The sequence below is a fragment of the Carassius auratus genome, chromosome 30 (genome assembly GCF_003368295.1).
Source record: "Carassius auratus strain Wakin chromosome 30, ASM336829v1, whole genome shotgun sequence".
Classification (NCBI taxonomy): domain Eukaryota; kingdom Metazoa; phylum Chordata; class Actinopteri; order Cypriniformes; family Cyprinidae; genus Carassius; species Carassius auratus.
The window spans coordinates 18,317,013-18,338,709 of NC_039272.1; the positions used below are offsets into that span (position 1 = coordinate 18,317,013).

At 37.7% G+C, this 21,697-nt stretch overlaps 3 protein-coding genes across 4 annotated transcripts; 2 read left to right on the plus strand and 1 right to left on the minus strand.

The window, feature by feature from the left end:
• Positions 1-3,857: 3,857 nt before the first annotated feature.
• Positions 3,858-8,873, plus strand: ogfod1 (2-oxoglutarate and iron-dependent oxygenase domain containing 1). Its single transcript, XM_026211883.1, has 13 exons — positions 3,858-4,094; positions 4,246-4,391; positions 4,464-4,510; positions 4,594-4,694; positions 4,796-4,912; positions 5,145-5,236; positions 5,888-6,016; positions 6,085-6,198; positions 7,528-7,607; positions 7,731-7,981; positions 8,050-8,166; positions 8,284-8,342; positions 8,452-8,873. Exons 1-13 carry the CDS (start codon positions 3,938-3,940, stop codon positions 8,608-8,610), a joined length of 1,569 nt encoding a protein of 522 aa, XP_026067668.1. The 5' UTR covers positions 3,858-3,937; the 3' UTR covers positions 8,611-8,873.
• Positions 8,719-11,450, minus strand: fbxl8 (F-box and leucine-rich repeat protein 8). The gene is made up of 2 exons (XM_026211884.1): positions 11,163-11,450; positions 8,719-10,479 (listed from the first exon to the last, which is right to left on the minus strand). The coding sequence occupies exons 1-2, from the start codon at positions 11,297-11,299 to the stop codon at positions 9,513-9,515; spliced, it is 1,104 nt and encodes a 367-aa protein (XP_026067669.1). The 5' UTR covers positions 11,300-11,450; the 3' UTR covers positions 8,719-9,512.
• Positions 11,451-11,589: 139 nt separating this feature from the next.
• tradd (tnfrsf1a-associated via death domain) lies at positions 11,590-19,362 on the plus strand. Of its 2 annotated transcripts, none has more exons than XM_026211885.1 (6): positions 11,590-11,698; positions 12,185-12,232; positions 12,318-12,471; positions 12,598-12,878; positions 18,600-18,726; positions 18,839-19,362. In XM_026211885.1, the coding sequence occupies exons 2-6, from the start codon at positions 12,212-12,214 to the stop codon at positions 19,135-19,137; spliced, it is 882 nt and encodes a 293-aa protein (XP_026067670.1). In that variant the 5' UTR covers positions 11,590-11,698; positions 12,185-12,211; the 3' UTR covers positions 19,138-19,362. The 2 variants fall into 2 exon arrangements, with proteins under 2 accessions (XP_026067670.1, XP_026067671.1); XM_026211886.1 differs by having other exon boundaries at positions 11,601-11,637.
• The last annotated feature ends 2,335 nt before the right edge of the window (positions 19,363-21,697 follow it).

Sequence of the window (21,697 nt, forward strand, 5' to 3'; positions counted from 1 at the left end):
ACTGTGCATATGTGTTTTTGTCTCATGTATGTCAGTGCGTGCAAGTGCAGACAGTGAGAGAGAGACGCCAAATGACTTGGCCCGCCCCCTGAAGAATCACATCCAACCAGCGCGTCAAGTGCAAACCAAACAATGGCCACTCTGGACGCTCTAAGTGGCTCATGTCCAGATGAAGGACATGAAGGTGAGATTTTACAAAAGAAGGTCAGTGCTGTTCCAAGTAGATTATGTGTTATTAAACCCATCCCTCCATCTCCCAGAGGTTTTGTGTGGAATAGGGAGATGTCTGGGGATGGAGAGAGCCCATGGGATATGTTCACAGAAGAGCCGGCTCTATTAGGTAGACATACTACCGCAGACTGAAATGGTTATTTCCTGTTTATGCATATATTTATTACAATAACAGGGCGTAATTGTAATTGTGCACTAAGAATTTCAATAAGATTTGTGCTGATACAGACCCAGAACAAGAAAGTCAATCTCTTTTTTAAAGGAAGTCTCTGAATTGCCTGTAGCAACAAGCACCCAAGCACAGTTCTCAAAGCAGATCTCTGGAGGGGAGTCAGTGGACGACATTACACTCAATCAGAGACCGAAAGTCCATCCCACTCGAGCGAAAAGTCTTTCAGAGACCCCAGTCAGGAGCAAGACAAAGAACGTGCTCTGAGTCGTCCCTCGTGGCTCATCCGTAATACAGCCCCACCCTCTGCCCTTAGCGTCTCCACCCACCGGGCCAAAGCCCTTGGCGTCTCCACCCACTAAAGCCAGGAAAGTGAGTGTAAATGATGTTAATGATATTTTTCTTTGTCCGAGCTGGGCAGTGTGGCTCATTTGCGTAATATATGATTAATGCTTTCTGTGGGATTAACCAAATGAAAACTATATATAGTTCTAATCTATTTGTGTATTGCATCAGAAATGTAGCTACATTGTCCCAGCTTCCCTGTTGCAGGTGCACTCAGATGGAACGCCTTTTTCCTGTTTGTATCATCCACAGCCTCAGGTTGCCACAGCCCTTGGCCATTTCCAGTGAGTATGATGTGTTCCCCACTGACACATGCTGATTAAAACATGCTTGTAATGTGATGGCCAATGATCTAAGAAGTTTCACAGTTTTTTTCTTGTACTTACACAATACCAGTAAAAATATTTGATTATATATATATATATATATATATATATATATATATATATATATATATATTACTGACTCTCAACCTTCCACAAAAATATTAAGCAGCAACTGTTTTCAACTTGGATAATAATGACAATTTGTCCAGAACAGCAAATCAGCATATTAGAATGGTTTCTGAAGGATCATGTGACCCTGAAGAGCGCAAATTCAGCTTTGCATCACAGGAATAAATTACATTTAAATGTATATCAGAATAGAACATAGTTATTTTAAATTGCAATAACATTTCACAATCTGAATGCATAAGAGACTCAAAAACATTTAAAAATCTTACTGACCCTAAAATCTTGAATGGTAGAAAGAATGCGTATTTTACTGTATTTTTTAATAGTAATTTTTTTTAACAAAAAACAAAAACAAAATATTTGGTATGTATATATATATATATATATATATATATATATATATATATATATATATATATATATATATATATATATAATACATAGTATTTATTTGATATATAATTAATATTTATGTGTATAATATATATATATTTTTTTTTTCAGAGTTTAAGCATACACATTCACATCAAAAGTAGTTTAAGATTGAAGATTGTGTGAAACAGATTTGACTACTAGTGTACCTATAATAAAGCTTTCTAGGTTTGAAATCTGAAATACAGATTAGCATCAGAAAAATAAGAGCAGAGTGTTAGCTAGACGGTGGACATAAGTGTGTAACATCAGCGGTCCAGTATGAAGAGTAAAACCAAATCCCCTGGGAATGAAGCCATCATCTTTCAAGCTAACCACAGTAACCTACACCCCTCATATCCAAGATCTATGTATTGCATGTTGCTGGTTTCTACCTATGAGTGTGTGTGTGTGTGTGTGTGTGTGTGCATCTGTCTAGAATCCCAGGGCGTCTGATACAGTGAGAGTGTGGTATCTGGGGATTTTTTGACTGTGCAGATGTCAGCGCTGAAGCTGGTCCATAAACCATTATCTTAAATTACATGATGTTAGTTTTTTTGTTGTTTTTGTACAAAAGTGTGTGTGTGTGTGTGTGTGTGTGTGTGTGTATATATATATATATATATATATATATATATATATATATATATATATATATATATAATATCTTAGCGTTAGATGCTGCTGTCTTAAGTGTAACTTAATTGCACTGTGTAAATTGTAATAAATGTTAATATTCAAATACTATGACCTGTGTCACAATTTGTATAATTTAAACACAATTTTACTTCTGTAACCATATTTATCTCTTTTAAGCCATGGTATTAATGCTTTTTACCAGACAGAAAATTTGATTTATCACAAAGAAATAACTGACAGTAGGCACATTGGCAAAATATCTAGGTGTCAAATTTCTAAATTAAACAGAGTGAAGATGGAAATTTAAAATATATATATAAAAAAAATATTTTATTTAAATTTTAAAAATACTTTTGTTACAAAAGGCTTTTATTTTGAATAAATGCTGTTCCTTTTTAACTTTAAATTTATAAAAAAAACCTTGAAAAAAGTATCCTAGCTTCCAGATCTCTCTCTCTACCACCTATATATACAGCTGCATCTTAATATATTAGAATGTCATGGAAGACAATCATCGACACCCTTCACAAGGAGGGTAGGCCGCACAAATATTAATTGGCAACGAAGCTGGTTCACAGAGTGCTGTATCCAAGCATGTTAACAGAAAGTTGAGTGGAAGGAAAAAGTGTGGAAGAAAAAGATGCACAACCAACTGAGAGAACCGCAGCCTTATGAGGATTGTCAAGCAAAATCAATTCAAGAATTTGAGTGAACTTCAAAAGGAATGGACTGAGACTGGGATCAAGGCATCTATACATTTTTACCAAGAAATCTTTGTCCACTTCATGCTTCCTTCTGCTGACCAGCTTTTTGTAGATGCTGATTTTATTTTCCAGCAGGATTTGGCACCTGCCCACACTGCCAATAGCCCCAAAAGTTGGTTAAATGACCATGGTGTTGGTGTGCTTGATTGGCCAGCAAACGCACCAGACCTGAACCCCAGAGAGAATATATGGTGTATTTTCAAGAGTAAGATGAGAAACAAGAGACCAAAGAATACAGATGAGCTGAAGGCCACTGTCAAAGAAACCTGGGATCCATACCACCTCAGCAGTGCCACAAACTGAACACCTCCATGCCACGCCGAATTGAGGCAGTAATTAAAGCAAAAGGAGCCCCTACTAAATATTGAGTACAGTAAATGAACATACTTTTTCCAGAAGGCCAATGATTCATAATTTTTTTTTTTCATTGATCTTATTAAGTATTCTAATTTGTTGAGATTGTGAATTTGCTGGTTTTTGTTAAATGTGAGCCAAAATCTTCACAATTAAAAGAACCAAAGACTTAAACTACTTCAGTCTGTGTGCAATGAATTCATTTATTTAATAAAATATAAACCATTATTTTATTTTGTAATAACATTTTGCAAGATTACTGTTTTTTCTGTATTTTCTATCAAATAAATTCTGCCTTCATGAGCATCAAAGACTAATCTAAAAAAACATTACAAGTCTAACTGATCCCAAACTTTTGACCGGTAGTGTATATGTTGTTGTTGTTGTTGTTGTTTTGGACAGAGTATTTGATCAGAATACGATTTCAAAACGTTTTCAGAGAAACTATTCCACAGCTGACCTGGAGGGGCAGTCACGATCCAAAAGCGCCTCTGACTGAATCCGCACGAAGAAGATCCCGGAAAGTGAAAACAAAAGTCCCCCAGGGTTTATTCCCTCATGGTCTTGTTATGCCAGCTAAAAAACGACAAAATGCTTCCGAAACGGGTAAAAAGAATAAGAAAGAGAAACGAGATGAACTCGCCGTGATTAATTTGGATTTTATGGATGAATCTGTCCAGAAAGGCATGAGAGACGCATGGCAGAGGAAAGAGAGCTACACTAATGGTATGTTTGTCCACCCACGTGACACAGTGAGTTCAACAGTCTTTTATACAGTAACTGTTGACTTTCTCAGAATCTATTTGCTTTTTAAAAATGAAGCATCCTGGTCTGTGTATTTGTCATGTCTGTGAATCCCTGCTGTCTCTGTGCTCAGGTGATATCCACCTGGACTGTGAGCCCTTCCCTCACTGTCAGATCACTGGTTTCCTGCAGAGTCAGAGCTTTGTGGAAAGTCTGCAAGCAGAGCTCCTGCAGCTGAATTTCAACAGCAAGTCAAATGATCTGTACAAGTTTCAACAGGTATCAGTCTGAATTATTGGTATATATTATGACGAAGTGAAAACCAAGTCCTGAATTCTGTTTCTCCTGCAGTCAGATGATCTAAGAGAGAGAAAAGAACATCATATCTCACAAATAAGGTGCACCAGAGTTTAAATGAGCTTTTGCATGAAAGATTCTGTCATTGTTTTGCTCACGGACGTACTGTTTGTTGGGATCTCAGGTCTGTGATTTTCGGGGAGTTTCGTGTCTGGTTGTCAGAAGTGTTGCAGGTGGATCTAGAGGCAACTGTCGATATATCCTGTGCAAAGTACGAGCATACAGGTAAACCACCTGACCGCTTCTCGACCAGTCACTGGGGAGATGCTCGGCAGCTGGTGTACTCTCAGTGGGTTTCCTGATCTCTCTCGCTGCTCTTTGTGCAGATGTTTTGCTGTGTCACGATGATGAGCTGGAGGGACGAAGAGTTGCGTTCATCCTCTATCTGGTTCCTCCCTGGGAGGTGAAAGATGGAGGGACACTGGATCTGTTCGGCACTGATGGTGTGAGATACAAGAGCATAAATAGTGTCATTTTACCCACAAAACATGTCTTATTAAGTTTAAAATAAGTTAGATCATGCCGTTTACGTCAACATGAAACAGCCGAAACATTATATTCAGAAATCATATTTTTATGTACGATTATACAATATGTATTAAGGAATCATACACAAGGACCATGCATGAATATATTTAATTGTTGGTTTAATTAATAATTGGGTATTTTTCACAGAACACTGTCAGCCTGTGAGTGTTGTCAAGTCTCTGCTTCCTTGCTGGAACTCTCTGGTGTTTTTTGAAGTGTCCCCCGTCTCCTTTCATCAGGTAGTTAGAAAAAGTGTTGTTTTGTATTATTTTTATACTATTATTTCTACAATTTATAGTATTTCTTAATATTTTGAATTAGCTTTTTTTGATTTTCGTTTCCTTTACAGTTTTCATAGTTTTTGTTATGTGCTATTAGCTTTTATATTTTTTTTGTCAATTTAGTGCCTCAGCAAGGTAACGTTTCAGATTTTTGTTCAAGTTTGTGTTTTTCACCTGATTCAGTTAAATATGATTTTGAACTGTTTTAGTTTAGTCCACCCTATAATAACAATTCTATCATAATTTGTATGTCATTAAAAACCTGAATTTCTTCTGTGGAACACAAAAGAAGATATTTTCAAGAATATTGGTACCTAATCAGTTTCGGTTCCCGTTGATCTCCATTGTATGAAAAAAAAAAAAAACATACAGTGGAAGTCAATGGTAACTGAATCTGTTTGGTTATCAACATTGTTCAAAATATTTTTTTAGTTATTGTAGGCCACGTATGTTGGATTTGTTCTACAATAAATAAACACATTCTTTAAAATATCTTCATTTGTGTCTTTTTAACAATCCCAACACTGGTCAGAAGGATTGGTTCTCCATTCATCAGTGATTTTTTTCAGTCTGTTTTAATGAACTAAACTGCAGTCGTGACTCTCTTAGGTGGCAGAGGTTCTTTCTGAGGAGAAGTGCCGTTTATCTCTGAGTGGCTGGTTTCATGGCCCTTCTCTACCAAGACCCTCACGCTACATTGAAGCCCCAGTTCCCCGTCACACTCATATCCCCAGAGATGTAAGTCAAGTTAGCATTATAGAACGTTTTTGCCAAAACTCCGCCTGCATCTTCTCAGTTTGTTACAGGAGAGTTTGCTGTTTGAGTGGGTGAATGAGATGTACCTGGATCCTCGCTATCAGGCTCGGGTACAGCAGGAATTCGAAGAGAGTTCTGAGATTTGCTTGCCTAGTTTCTTACAGGTTGGTCATCGTCATCATTGTTTTTAATCACACAAAAATGTTCAGTCATGTTTAATGTATAGTAATACATATACAAATGTACATCTGGGTTTGGGGATGCACGCTCATGAGCAAAACACATTTGCACATGCTTAAGAATTGTATAAATTACCTGTAAAATAAACTCTGCCAGACGATGCTTTTATAAGGCCCTTTTAGTCTGTGCTGTTGTGGAGGTCCATGTATAATTGATGCAAAGGAGAAATTCCTGTAGATGTGAAATTTAGTGACATGTCCCATGACTACACTAGAGGCATGCAGTCAGAGAGTGAGTTTTAAATAATTAAGTGTCTAAGTTACTTATTTATATTTTTCCACATGTAAGACATTTGCAGACTCTGCATGCAAGAATATGCTTATATTGTGCTATATGTACAATACACAAATAGAGCTAAATTACAGGCAATGAATATGCAAAAACAGTTTTTTTGTGTGTGCATTAGCATAACATTTAACAATTAAGCTCAATTTGTGAACTTTAGAATTTTTCAATCTTAATTCATATTAATTTCTTCAATTATATTTTATTATATATTAAGTCATTATGACATTTAAATTCAGTATTGCATATATTGTCAAAATTCATGCTATTGATCCATGCATCCATTTTATTTATTTTTTACAAATTGTTTTGACCTCATCATTTTTTAGTGAAATGCCTAAACTCCAGAATGGCCGATTTCTCTTCTCCAATCATTTAGTCTAAGTAAATCCCGCCCCTTTATTATGACCATATGCATATGCATTCAGATCTGCCTGTAATTCGACCAGCAACTGGATGTGACCTAACGCGTTAACTGATGTTAAAGAATTTAACCTTGTTGTAAAGTGTATTTGTGTTAATAAATTCCTCCCTTTATCAGCCATATCACCCTGCAGCCCAAGACTGCTTGTCCATTGAAGCTAAACAGGGTTGAGCCTGGTCAGTCCCTGGATGGCAGACCTCCTGGGAACACTAGGTTGCTATTGGAAAAGGTGTTAGTGAGACCAGCAGGGGGTGCTCACCCTGTGGTCTGTGTGGGTGCTAACGCCCCTGTATAGTGACAGGGACACTATACTGTAAAAAGCACCGTCCTTCGAATGAGACGTTAAACCGAGGTCCTGACTGGTCATTAAAAATCCCATGGCACTTCTTGTTAAAGAGTTAGGGGTGTAACTCTTTGGGTGTACAGCAATACATAAAGCGCTATATAAATGCCTCATTCATTCATCAGAAACTATTACATACTGTATTTGTACACACAAGTATCTATAATGCTGATATCCTGAATTCTGCCATTTAACTGTCAGGAAGAGAAACTGAGGCTGGTGCGCAGTGCACTGCAGTCGTCCGAAATCCAGTGGAGGAGGAAGGGGCCACCCAATAAGAGGTGAGAACCAAACCAGCCGTCTCTTGTTTGATAATATTTAAACTATTACTCTCTTCCTGTCTGCATGTTTTGTTTTCTGGTGTGTTTCATGTGATTTGTTTCTCTGCCCGTCACTGTGTTTAGGTGTTATGGCTGTGTAGATATGCAGAGCGTCCCATCTTGTGTACAGGAGTGCTGGGAACTCCTCTCCTCGGAGTCATTCTTTATCCTCTTATCCAACCTGACTGGTCTCCGTCTGCATTATCTGTGCGGCGATGAGGATGAGAGCGAGAACGAAGATGGAAAGAGTGAGACCGAAAACGGAGGTGGAGAGGGAAATACACAAGCATCAGCATCCAATACTGATGCTTCATCAACTGAGAAAAAAGACAAAGGTAATCAGCGTGTATATTTTTTTAATGATTTTTATATCTACAATAATTTTAATTGTGTATTCTTGCAGGACCTCCTACTTGTGTAGGAGAACTGCGTCGCTGGACGCATGGCGACTATACATTGTTACATGATTCTGTCAAAAGAGAGTATGCATTGGATCTACAGCTTCACATGGGCTGTGCAGGTATGATATCTGACATTTACATTGATTTAATTTTGATTGAGGGACAAAGGATTGAAAAAAAAGTGCAAGAGCATATTAAGAGTCAAACATCAGCCTCTTTTTTTTTTTCTCTGTCAGGGTGGAAGTCTGAGTTTGGGGGATTTACATCCTATATTGCACATGATGAAGATGAGGAGGTAGGTGATGGTTTGTTTTCATTTAATGACTTCTTTTATTATAACACATGCACACATGGCAGACTAGTGCACATTATTTATTTTGTTGACACTGTGTTTTTTTCTGTAGCTTCTGACAGTGTATCCTGAAGATAACTCCCTCTCTCTGGTCTACAGAGACAAAGACACCCTCAAGTTCATCAAGCATATCAATAATAGCAGCTCCAGCCAACTTTCTTCCCAGAATACCCCAGCATTCTATGACTTCTCTTTTAATTACTATGAATGATGAGAGAAAATCAAAAGTTTGATAGAATTCCTGACTGTGATTATACCAAAGCAGATGCATTGGCTATACATTTCTTAACATTTTGATCTCAGTATACACAAACAGAAATAAGTTTGAACTTTTTATTTTTGAATTTGCAAGTTTTACTCCCAACTACAAAAATCCAGTGTTAAGTGTGATGCTCGGAATGAAATGTAATCATTTGATTGTTAAAAGCGCATCTGTGCTAGGATGTCAATAAATGTTAATAATTAACACATGAACATTGACATTTGTGTTCATCTGAAGCCCACTGTGTTATACCAGATTTATAACAAGCGTTAAACACCAAATTAAGTCTGAGAACATCAGTGAAAGTGATCATTACTCAACCTCATGTCATTCTGAAACTGTATGCATGCATGCACACATATATATATATATATATAGGGTGTGTGTAACCTGTATGCGTTTCTTTATTCTTTTGAGCAAGAAATATTTGGTGATATTTTGAGAAACATTTCTCTCTCTCTCCATACAGTGGAAGTCCATTCCTGACACTTGCGCTTAAAATTACTTATTTTGTGTTCTGTAAAGACATGAGGCTGAGTAATTATTGAAAAAATAATCTTTTAGATTTAAGTGATTTCAAGTGAGATATATTTGAAGTTTAATGAATATCAGAACATCTTAGTATTTGGTTTGTCTCCCTTTTGCCTTAGTGATATCAGAATTTGAGCTGCATGAACTAAACCTGATGAGCACCTTCTCCAGCATCATTTCAGAATGATCCAAAGAGCATCTTCTGGTTAAATGGAAACAAGAACATCTGACCGTCTGTAAAAGTATTTCGCTTAATCACTCAGTGTCACAAATGTAGTTATTTGATTAGACTTAAAATAGGGCAAGAGCACTTGAGAGCATTACTGCAGTTTATTGGAGGTCCATGGGTGAGGCTCTTTATGTGTCTTGAGTGTGAATCTGCAGAGATTAGGACAGTTTGTTAAGAATGCTGTTATTACTTCCTGCGAGACCACACAATAACAGTGAACCTCTTGGAGCTTGACGCACTGCTTTGCTAAGGCTATCAACTCAGAGTTAAGTTCAGGAGATGGGACAGTCTGCAGCTCCAGAACCTCTAGCGTGTTTGCATAACTCTGCCTGACTATCCGAACCTCATCCAACAGCAAAGTCCAAGTGAGCAGCCGAAGACATCGGACAGGGATGCTGGGCTGCAGAACCCCTGGAACGTGCAATTCAGGGAGGGTGTGGTCCAGCTCAAGTTCCACCCAGAGACGCGGGTGTCTCAGTTTTAACTCTAACCATATCTGGTCACAGAGAGGCACGGTGTATTTGAGCGAACGTTCGCAACGGAGCTCTAGTTTCTTTAGTGCTGCTCGTTCAGGCAACATGAGATCTTTAAAGACGTCTTGTGAGAGACTGGCCTGGAAAACTCCAAGAACGCTGAGCGACTGACAGCTTTTCAGCACTTGGCTCAGAGTTTCAGCGTTGACGCCACACACCAGAGAGTGATTGTTGATGTAAAGCCTTTGCAGAGCAGGGCAAAGCATGGCTACACTCCTGACGAAGGAGTCGCTGAGGGTGAAAGGTACACCCTTTAGGTCAAGCACAGTTAGGGACGACCCGTTCGTCAGTATGTCCACTAAGCCTTGCTGCAGGTCCTGACCAGCATAAAAGAGAGGTGTGTTCCCCTCACAACAGATGGAAAGTCCTTCCAGCCGCCCGTCACCGCTGGCAACTGCCTGCCGCAGCACCCACAGTGCTGTTTTGCGATTGGCTGGATCGGTCAGACACATTCTCAGTTTCAAATTTCTGACCAGTGGCAGAAGAGCAGAATATCTGTCAGGGACACTGGTTTCAGACTCACACCTAAGACGAGAGATAAAATAAACAGTGCTGTTATGTATTAACTAAGGTACAAGTGACAATTTTATGACAATGTAGCAGTTTATGGTTCAAAGTCTTTACTAATGACGTGCTTTTATCAAGGTTCCTAATCAGCATGGAACCTTTGGTCAAATATGGAGCCATGGAGAAGAAAACGAGGAAGAAGAAAATCACACAGGAGAGTCTTTATTAACTAAAATTTTCTCCTAGACAGCAATGAGATTATAACGAGTAATTGAGAGCTAATGGAGACTTTTAAAGTATCTTGCTTCTCCAAGGTTTTTAAACCCCAGAAATCTCACACCTGTTCTAAAATTTTCATAAGATCTCAACAATGTCTCAAACTGAGCTCAGAATGACCAACATATCAGTTTGCTATCAAAAAGATTAAAAAAAAAAAAAACATATTAATGTAATAAATTATTAAACTTTCGTTATAACATAAAAGTCAGTAGATTTATTACTACTGTATCATGTACTCTTATTATTTCTCCTGGGAATTTTTAGGAGAAACATGTGAGACAGAGTTAATATTTGCACGCAGTTTAATTGAGATCTCCATTAAGCCTCCTGAGATGTGAAAGAGCAAGATCTAAGTAACAAAACAATCCTCTGGGAGGGTTTCCTTATATGAGACGGATATAAGACAAACCAACAGCTCTTACCTGACTTCAGTATCTTTCCATGAGCTTGGATGTGTCATGATATTAGACCAAGCCTTACTAACAGCAAATGCATTGCATTTGTCCTGTAAAGGCAGGAAGGAAAAAATATGTGCAAGGATCTCTTCTGGCAGATCCATTCCAAATCAGCCCTTTACCTCCTGTCAGCCGCGGTACATTAAAATTAAAAGATGTTTTAACCGAAAATCTCTTAATCGAGCACAGTTCGTGATGACTCTGCTCTCTGTATTTCTGTCAGACTTCTGATGGGGGAAAAAACATATACGTTCTCAAACTTCAGTACTTCCTCCTGCGTTACGAGTTCCGTTGTTAAACCCAGCGATGAAAACAGATGTGGAGCGTTGAGCCAATCAACATACAATGCGCGAATCTTTCAACCAATCAGATTGTTGAACATATCAGTGGGTGTGTCTTAGTGGCCAAGACGGCGCTTCGACACCTCGAAAGTTTTTTTCGTGTAAGTTTGCAGGCCTGTTTAGACTTCCTTATCATTCAGACAAAGTCCACCAAATCGTTGTGTAAGTAACATGTAATATATATAACAAAGCGCAGGTTTCATGTTCGCTATCGTGTGAATTGAAGGCAAGCAGAGTATAGCGTTATGTCAAACTTTTGTTCACGAGAGAATTAAAATGTGACTTGTGTCACATTTTACATGAGACTTGTGTGAGCGAGCGTGTGTATGTTTCATCCACTGACCTTTTAAAATGTAAAACGTTGTAACTGTAAATGTAACTGTTTTAAACGCGAGGCACCATACTAACTTACCTGTGAACATGTGCATCGCATATTTAACAAGCACTAACGTCTGACCCCATTTCTGTAGCAGTATCGACCAACAAGCTCACAGTCTTACAAGGAAGTGGTTAGATCTTGAAACACACAAAACAATTATGTATTGTTGTGTCAGTCTTAAAAAACCTTAATGAACTCTCATTTGCCTTCACAATGTCTTTGTTTTGTTGTTTTAAAACGTGGTGTAATTTGTTTGTTCACACTCACAGGATTGAGACAGGAATCTTGATCAGAAGATGGACAGTATAGACACAAAGGTACGTTGTGTTTACCTTATTTGTCGATCCAGATGTTGTTGTAAGTGAATTAACATTGTGTGTATGATTTTATCTTCGTCTGCAGAGGTTATGTGACAGCAACGGCCATGATGGTGCATTTTCAGGGTGTGCTGTACTCTTCTTAGGGTGTAGCAGTCCAACACACAACCTTTTATCACTTTACAAAGATGGACAAGGGAAATTTACCCTGTTCAAAGTTATTAAACTCACCCTTATAGGTAAGCGTTGATAGAAGTGTCCACCAAGTAAATATCAAGTGTACAGAAACTAAAAGAGTATGGTGTTTTAGATATACAGTAGATTTATATGTTTTAGTGTTTTGTAATCGATACCGTTTGATCCAGATTCTGTTGGTGGACTGGAAGGGTATGAGATCCTGAAGCTGCATGATGCTGATCCTTTCCTTGGGGTGGAACTTAAATTCATGGCCATGCCTCCCTGTCAGCGATTCCTGGAGAGCTATGCATGTGGTTCGCTTGCTCAGTTTCTGTCCCAGCATGCCTCACGTCTTCTCACTATTCCTGATGGGGCTGTCATGGAAACACAAATCAAAGCCGGGATACATACATTGGACCAAAGCCTTCAAGATGTAGAGATGTGTCTGGAGCACATACGTCAATCGCAGGTATGTGTGTTTGTTTATGCCGATACGACTGCCAGGATAGCGTTGTACTGTTCTGTAGTTTTAGGAGCAGCTGATTGCACAGGACGGAAGTAAATCACAGTTCACTGCTGCTTAACAGAGGCAGTTTTATGATTTTTGTTCTGACCTTAAAGTTTACAATGATTCATATTTAGGCAAAGTTTATATTTAGGCCAAAAGGTAATTGGTGTAAATGGTGCTGGGAATTTCCTGAATCAAGAGAGCCTCAGATATTGCTAGTAAGTAATAAGAAATGTTAATTGAGGATTTTCTTGACACATTTTCATCTCTGAGAAGATAAGGTGATTTGATCACATAAGCATGTCTCAGACTGCTGCCTAAATGTTTTCTATACAAAATGCAAATGCTGTAACATATGTACTAGGGCTGCACAATTAATAAAAAATAAAATCGCCAAGGCAATGAATCACGATTAGGCAGAAGCTGTGATTGTCATTTGTATCTTTCAGTGAAGTACAGTTCTGTGATCATCAGTAAATGTTCATCCGAAAGCCAAAGGGTGCTCTCGCACTGAAAATCCAAATATGCCCCTAAGAAGAAATCCAGGAAATGCCTATTGCTGCAGCTGAATAAGCAGAAAATTTAACTGCTTTCATTGATTCAGCATGACTAATAAACTTACGACTACATCAATATGGTTTATCATATTAATGAGTTCTTATTATTATTATAATTTTCATCATCTATATTCATCTATAATTAAATGCTAATAGACATAGCCATTATCACTGCTTAGAATATAATGAATTATTGTGTGCCTTAATTATTCTGTTTAAGAAGCCATGTCATCTCACATTATGAAGTGAGTTTGGAGTAAAAACATGTTATTAAATGTGGTATTTTCACGTGCTTTCAAATGGAGCAGCATTTACTACACAGAGCAGTAATTCACTGAGAAGATACGCAAAAAGCTGTCATTATCGCGAATGATTTATTCGATTTCATAATCCTAAAATTATATAATCTATGATAATGAATGGGATTTTGCATAGCTTGTCAGATAACTATGGCTCTATGTAGTAAATGCTGCTCTATCTGAAAACAGGTGATGGAGATTTACTGCTGATCACAGAACCGACTTTACTAACAAAATGTGTATGACAATCGCGCTTAATCAAATTCGATTAATCGTGCAGCCCTTATGTGTACTGTTCTGAAACCTTATTATTTTACTTTTCTAGTAGATTATATGTGGTGTCTGCAGAAACTATGAAATGTCTGCAAATTTCAAATTAATGCAACAGTATTATAGTGCCAGGTGTCAATGATGAAAGCAAATAAACACAAGTCATTTTACAAGAAATAATACAGGGTGAATAGAAAATGTAGCTATTAGACTAATATGCTTTCTAAATTGATGGTTTAATGCTCTTGGCGGCCAAAATTCACTGCAGTGTTTTTTTTGAGGATGAGTGGATGTCACACATCTGTCATGCCTGTTGGCATTTGTTGGCAACTTCTTCAAAGCTTTATTTGTGCCGTAGAGTTGGATGCATTGACTTTTTTTTACTTTCCATTTTTCTGCCTTTTAAAAGTCAGTAGGCCTGTTTGGTTTGTATTAGGGATGCACCGAAATGAAAATTCTTGGCCGAAAACCAAGGCCGAAAACCGAAACCGAAACACCGAAAGAAATTATGTCAATTATTAGTACCATTGCATTTATTGCTATGACCGTGTACTAACTTTACTAAAATTAAGACATTGCAATTGCATAAATTAATATTAAAGTTTCAAAGATAATTACAATTACATAACTTATTTAAAAAAAAAAAAAACATAAAAATACATAATTACAAATGATGCAAATATTTATTAAGCACATTGCAACAATGCACAGTATAAAATAAAATTCAAACTAAAAATTTATCCCACTCATGTGTATATTTAATAATAATGTACAGGCCTACTGGCTTGCAGAAAGGTTTTAAAATGAACAGTTCTCTCATAAAAACAAAGTGCATTTAGGTGAAGTGCATTTGAAATTTTTCTATGTAGGACTAGAAAGTGCATCACTTCTCCAGTATAGGCAAGAGGGTTGTCACTTCTGGGGATGGGGACTTCAGACAGTTAACCATCTAGCTGTTGAGCAGTTGAGCTTGTCATCTGCCTGACATTTGAGAAATATTTGAGAGAGTGTATTTAAATAGGGCCAGGGCATAAATAAACATTTTTATCAAATTAAAGCAGAAATCTAGCAGAAATATGGCTACAATCTGATATTATGTATGTATGTTTGTGTGTGTGTGTGTGTATATATAGTAGCCTAAGAACAAAATAGCCAACGTATTATTATTATTTGAGGCACTTTCTTGCAGAATTCCACTGAACATATCAGACAACGATGGTGCATGCCACTCATCTGGTGCAGAGACCAGTCTTTTTTTCTGCGCTCTGATCAGTCTCCTGCGCTTGGCGCTTCTCCGTCTCCACACGGGTTCTCCGCATACAGCGCGGCCTGGATCATTTCTTGTGCGTGCTGCCTTATTTCCGTATCCAAGTAACGTTAATGGTCTTTATAACGCGGATCAAGCACATTCGCGATGAAGTGCAGAGGATCCGAAAAGATCTCAGTGAGACGTGTGCTAACAGACTCTATAAGACTGTATTTAATCTCTTTGTTAGGGGACGCTTTAGTGCTGCGAATAAAGGAATAGGAAGAGAGAGAATGTTCTCACTGGTGTTAAGTGAATGTCGCGTGGAGCTCGTTGTCTGCGCTATGCAGGTGCACGTGCAGGTCGCGGTTTCTGTTTGCGTCATCACAACATTTCGGCCGTGTTGTTTCGGTGATAAAAGTCTATCGGCCGAAAACCAAAAAGGCCATTTTCGGCCGAAAATTTTCGGTGGCCGAAATTTCGGTGCATCCCTAGTTTGTATACTTTCTCTCTATGATTATATGGTCGCAATTTTATAATTTGCATTTAACCCCTTTTTCCCTGCTGTCTGCAGCCTTGTCAAGACAGAACTATGAATCCATATTCATTTTTACGTTTGCAGAGTCAGAGATGTGAAAACCATTCTTTTGCTTTCAGTTCCTTTAGGTGCACTTGTAAGTAAACATTTGGCAAAAATAATAATTCACTAAGGTTTTGTCAAACCTTTTCCTTCCCTATTTTACATTTTTCTGATGTAAAATCAGGAATGCTTGCTGTCGGACTGAGAATTGAGATCTGTCGGGATTCTCATTAAGTTGGTTTGAAAAAGCCATCTTACTGATATTGTATTTAAACGTATTCTTCTTCTTCTGACCATTTGAAAAGTATCTTATCCTTGAGCTTTAAAGCTACTCTGATCAGACCTTCAGACTGTTCTGACTCTGGTTGCTATATCTGTTCTAACTGATCCAACTTATGGTTTTCCTAAAAATGACGATCAAACCTTGGAAAAACCCCATAGACTTTCACTAAACAGTCTTGGGTGATCTAAACATTCCATCAAACTGTAAAAATTCAAATTTAAACACAGACTCAATTAAACTGCCATTCTATGTACTATTTCTAAGCCTTTTAAACTCATTCAAACTCATTTCATATATCTATCTATATACATTGGGTACGGAAAGTAGACTTTTGCTAAACATTGCTAGACATTTGCTAAAATCATTTGTTCATTTTTTTTCCTCATTATTGTACACACAGCACCCCATATTGACAGAAAAACACAGAATGGTTCATATTTTTGCTGATTTATTAATAAAGAAAAAAATGAAATATCACATGGTCCTAAGTATTCAGACCCTTTGCTGTGACACTCATATATATGTAACTCAGGTGCTGTCCATTTCTTCTGATTATCCTTGAGATGGTTCTACAACTTAATTTGAGTCTAGCTGTGTTTGATTACTGTATACTGATTGGACTTGATTAGGGAAGCCACACACCTGTCTGTATAAGACCTTACAGCTCACAGTGAATGTCAGAGCAAATGAGAATCATGAGGTCAGAGGAACTGCCTGAAGAGCTCAGAGACAGAATTGTGGCAAGGCAGGGATCTGGCCAAGGTTACAAAATAATTTCTGTTGCACTTAAGGTTCCTAAGAGAACAGTGGCCTCCATAATCCTTAAATGGAAGATGTTTGGGATGACCAGAACCCTTCCTAGAGCTGGCCGTCTGGCCAAACTGAGCTATCGGGGGAGAAGAGCCTTGGTGAGAGAGGTAAAGAAGAACCCAAAGATCACTGCAAGGAGAAATGGCAGAGGATCCCCAAATCCAGTTGTGAAAAACTTGTTGCATCTTTCCCAAAAAGACTGTGTATCAAAAGGGAACTTCTACTAAATACTTAGCAAAGGGTCTGAATACTTAGGACCATGTGATATTTCAGTTTTTCATTTTTAATAAATCTGCAAAAATGTCAACCATTCTGTGTTTTTCTGTCCATATGGGGTGCTGTATGTACGTTAATGAGAAAAAAAATGAGCAAATGGCTGCAATATAACAAAGGGTAAAAATTTAAGGGGGTCTGAATACTTTCCGTACCTATCTATCTATCTGTCTATATTTAAATATATCTTAAACCGCATAACCACTCTCTAGCAACCATGGGTATCCTAGCAACCGTATAGCAACACCTTAGCAACCACCCCTAAAAACCCCATAGCAACACCTTAGCAACCACCCGGGAACCCTAGCAACACCCTAGTACCTGCCCCAGGTACCCTAGCAACTAGCCAGGGTACCCTAGCAACTGCAAAGCAACACCCTAACAGCCACCCTGAGTATCCTAGCAACACCTTAGCATCTGCCCTAGTAACCACAGCGGGAACCCTAGCAACCCTCATGTTGTTCTTAAATTATAATCTTCCAGGTAAGAAAATGTTTAGTGCTTAAATTGCTGTGCTTAGAATACCTATGCATTGCATCAAATGCACTGTTTAATCATGCAAGCAACATGCTTATTCATGTTATGTCATTTTATTAACATGGTAAGTCATGTTAACAACCTTCTAATGAATGCTACTCTGAGCACCTAAGTCTTTTTCAAGCCAACATAAAGTTTGTCTACAAACTTTACTCATCTAGTTAAACATTTGTAACCTTCTTATGCCAAAACTAGTCAGGTCAGAAGACCTCTGACCTCTTGCATATTCCTGCTATAAAGCCATCCTTCTGTGTCCTGATGTCATTATGAACATTGTGTCTGCAAATGTAGAAGTACAGGTGTCACGTGAAGCAGTCTGATGCATCAGTCTTAATGAAAACAGTGAGAGGATATCTCATTATTGTGAGACTCCCAGTGAAATTAACACCATTTGAGAAAACTGTAAAAGGGATATAGTTCACCCAAAAATGACAATTCTGACATTAATTAGCCTACTCACCCTCATGTCGTTCCAATTCTGTAAGTCTTTCATCCTTGGAACACAAGTTAAGATATTTTTGATGAAATCCGAGAGCTTTCTGACCCTCCATAGACAGCAATGCAACTACCACATTCAAGGCCCAGAAGAATGTAGCCTGTTCATTATCATAAAATATTTTAACATTGTTAAAACAGTCCATGTGACATCAGTGTCACATGAGGGCGAGTAATTTATTTCAGACTCGTAATTTTTGTGTGAACTAGCCCTTTAAATCTCTTTTTTAAATAAACAGCTGCAGGATGTACCTTACCTTCTATGAATGTAACAATATATTTCAGGTGTTTTAAATACACAGCTGTTTATTTAATGAATGGCTGTTTTGTAGCCTGTGCGTTTGCGAGATGATGAAGTCACGCAGTTGGAGCAGCAGCTGCAGAACAGCTTTGGTCCTCCCAGTCAACCGCCGCAGGAGCTGCCCAGGAACTGCTTTCTGTTTCAGAAAAGAGTTTTTGGTAAGTTTTAACTATTTAAATGTATGTGATGATGCCATTTGCATTTGAATTTCTTTTATCACGGACTAGTTTTCGCCTTTGATGTTTGTCTCCTCCTTCCCTGTGCTCTCAGACGATAGGCCTTTGACTTCAGCAGACCAGCAGAGGTTTGCTGCTCATGTGGGACGGGATTGGAAACGAGTGGGACGGGCTTTACAAAAGAACTGCCGTGCCCTAAAAGGCCCTGCTATCGACAATCTCGCCTATGAGTATGAGAGGGAAGGGCTTTATGAACAGGCCTATCAACTGCTTGGACGTTTCATCCAATCAGAGGGCAGGAGTGCCAAACTGAGCCGTCTTATCAGTGCACTTGAGGAGACAAAACTGACAAGCATTGGAGAGATCATGCTGGGCATCCAGCCACGAGATTGAGACTGTACGAGAATGAATGAGTGATGTGTATGTGTTCTTTTTGTACATGTGTGATTGTTTCCAGGATATATAGCTAAACTTGAAGAGTGTGCACTCTCATTTTTGGGAAATGTTTTTTTTCATCATGACCTTATCATTTCTATCTGTCTCTTACTTGAAATTTCACAATCACTTGTCGTCTGCCCAGAATGAAATAAATTTCAAATAAAGAGTTTTTCATGCATATTTCATGCGTAACTCAAGATTTGTCCTCCACATTGTCCTGTCTGCATTTTATCAGGTCAGGAAAAGTTGCATCTCAGAGCCGTTATGCGCATAAGAGCAACAAACTGTAGATGCTAAAAACAGCATCACTTTAACTTCCAGATCTTGAGTGCGTTTTTAAACCGTGAATTGCCCTTCACATGGAAGGGAGCAGTGTTATTGTTGGAAGGCACTTAGTGTAGCAGGACTACTGCTACAGCACAGCTAATATGGACTGACTCTTAATCGGCACATTACATGAAATCACTCAAACTGCTTTCTAGTCCAAAAGCTTAATCTGATTATAAAACCGGTCCACTGAGTATAGGTCACCTATATTGATCTAATTTTTTTAAAAGAAACTAGAAAGGATAAATATGACATGAGGCAGTATTAAAGAATCCTAGTTGAATTCTAGTAATCCTAGTATTGCTTTTAGAAATTAAATCCTGAAATCAATATTTGGATGTTCTATAAATAAGCACCAACCCACGTTACTGTAGCATATTACTATCAAACATTTGGAGAAAAGATTGTGGATTCCCTGTTTATTTATTTATTTTTTCTGATGTTTTTTGATCTGAGAAAAAGGTGTGGTGAAATGACTTGGTAAAATAATAAGTTGAAAAAAAAATTAAAACAGGAAAAAAAAAAAAAAACATCTGGTTCTGATTTTGTTCTAATATGCTATAAGATGCTATTATTCTAAGATATTAATTTTAGCTTAATGGTGTCTATTGAGGGTGGTCAGATTAATGAAATGGATGAGGCCTTTCTCCATTAAAGCATTACTCAGACCTGCCATTAAAGTATTACACGGTTAAGAGATCACATTCATTGAAGTTATGGGTATTTGGAAGCTCCTAGTCATTTTCTAGAGTGAAATGTTAACTGTTTAACTTACACTTTTTATTTATTTATCAAGAAATGTAAAGATATCCTTGATTATAGTTAAAAACGCTACACACATATGATTAGGTAATGATATTTCAACATATTGTGACATTATGAAGGAGGGTCTGTGATTTTGCCTCCACCCTGGTTATAAACATAAAAGCATATTAAGCAGGCAGTGTGGCTCGATATTGCTCTTGATCTTAGTAAAGTAATCCATCAGAGTGACCTGTGTGTGTGTCACTGGTGTGTTCAGAAAGTGTTCAGAGTCCTGTGCAGTTAGGGCTGGGCTTGGCATGAAATCAAAGCTGAAGTTATGCATTAAATTTTCCCCTCCCCTTGGTCACATTTCAAAGAATCAGTTAGATATTTATCTTTACCTAGAAGTATATGCATTTATTTATTTGTATATGCACAATAACCCTTTTGTGTCACAAACATTTACAATATTTTTCTGTGCAAACATTGACATTCGGGCCGACAACAGAAAGCCAGAGGAATAACACTAAGCATAAAATGATGATGTATGCAAATGCATTTATATTAAAATCTTGAGTGATGACATCCTAAGATCTCTAGAGATTTACACTAGATTTATAAACTCACTCAGTGATCTCCTTTTTCAAAGCATCTCACCCATATGACAGTTGCTGAAGCACAAACTCTTAAAGCATTATTATGTGTGGCTATCTAAAATCCAGCAGCAGAACATCTGGCTCATATGCCAGCGGTTAGGCATTAGAGAAATCCACAGGAATCTTTTAGAGCTGTAAGATTGGGAGATTGTAGTGGAGAATATTTCTATTATATATTAGTGTATCTGTGCTCCATTACTGCAGTTTTTTATTTTAAACCCCTACTAATGTTAAAGATGTTCATGTAACTTGGCTGGTAGAGCATGGGACATGGACAGGGTTGTCATTTCCAAGGGTCAAACATATTTAAATGTTTACCTTGAAAGCATTTGAAGTTGTTTCAAAGCATCTTTTAATTGCATAAATATGAATGTAATATTTAAAAGCATCACTGCACAAATGAGACTTGGAGAATAACAGTGAATAAATTGGAGACATTTTTTCATCTCTCCTTCACACACATATAATAAAATACTGATAAAAATCAATAAAATGTATAGCCAAAAGGAGCCAACACAAACAATGAACTATGGATGCTTATTTTTTCAGCTGAATTAAAAAAAGGAATTGTGAGTTTTATCTCAAAATTCTTACTTTATACATTCAAACTTTGTGTGCGCAATTGCAATTTAACTTTTTTCCTTCTTAATTCTGAGTTTACATCAAGACTTTTTTTTTCTTCTTGGAATTACATTTTTCAATTCAGTTTGATATCATTTTATGTCTAAAAAAAAGTGAAATATGTAAACTAGAACTGCAAGAGGAAAAAGTTGTGCCCATTTTGTGAG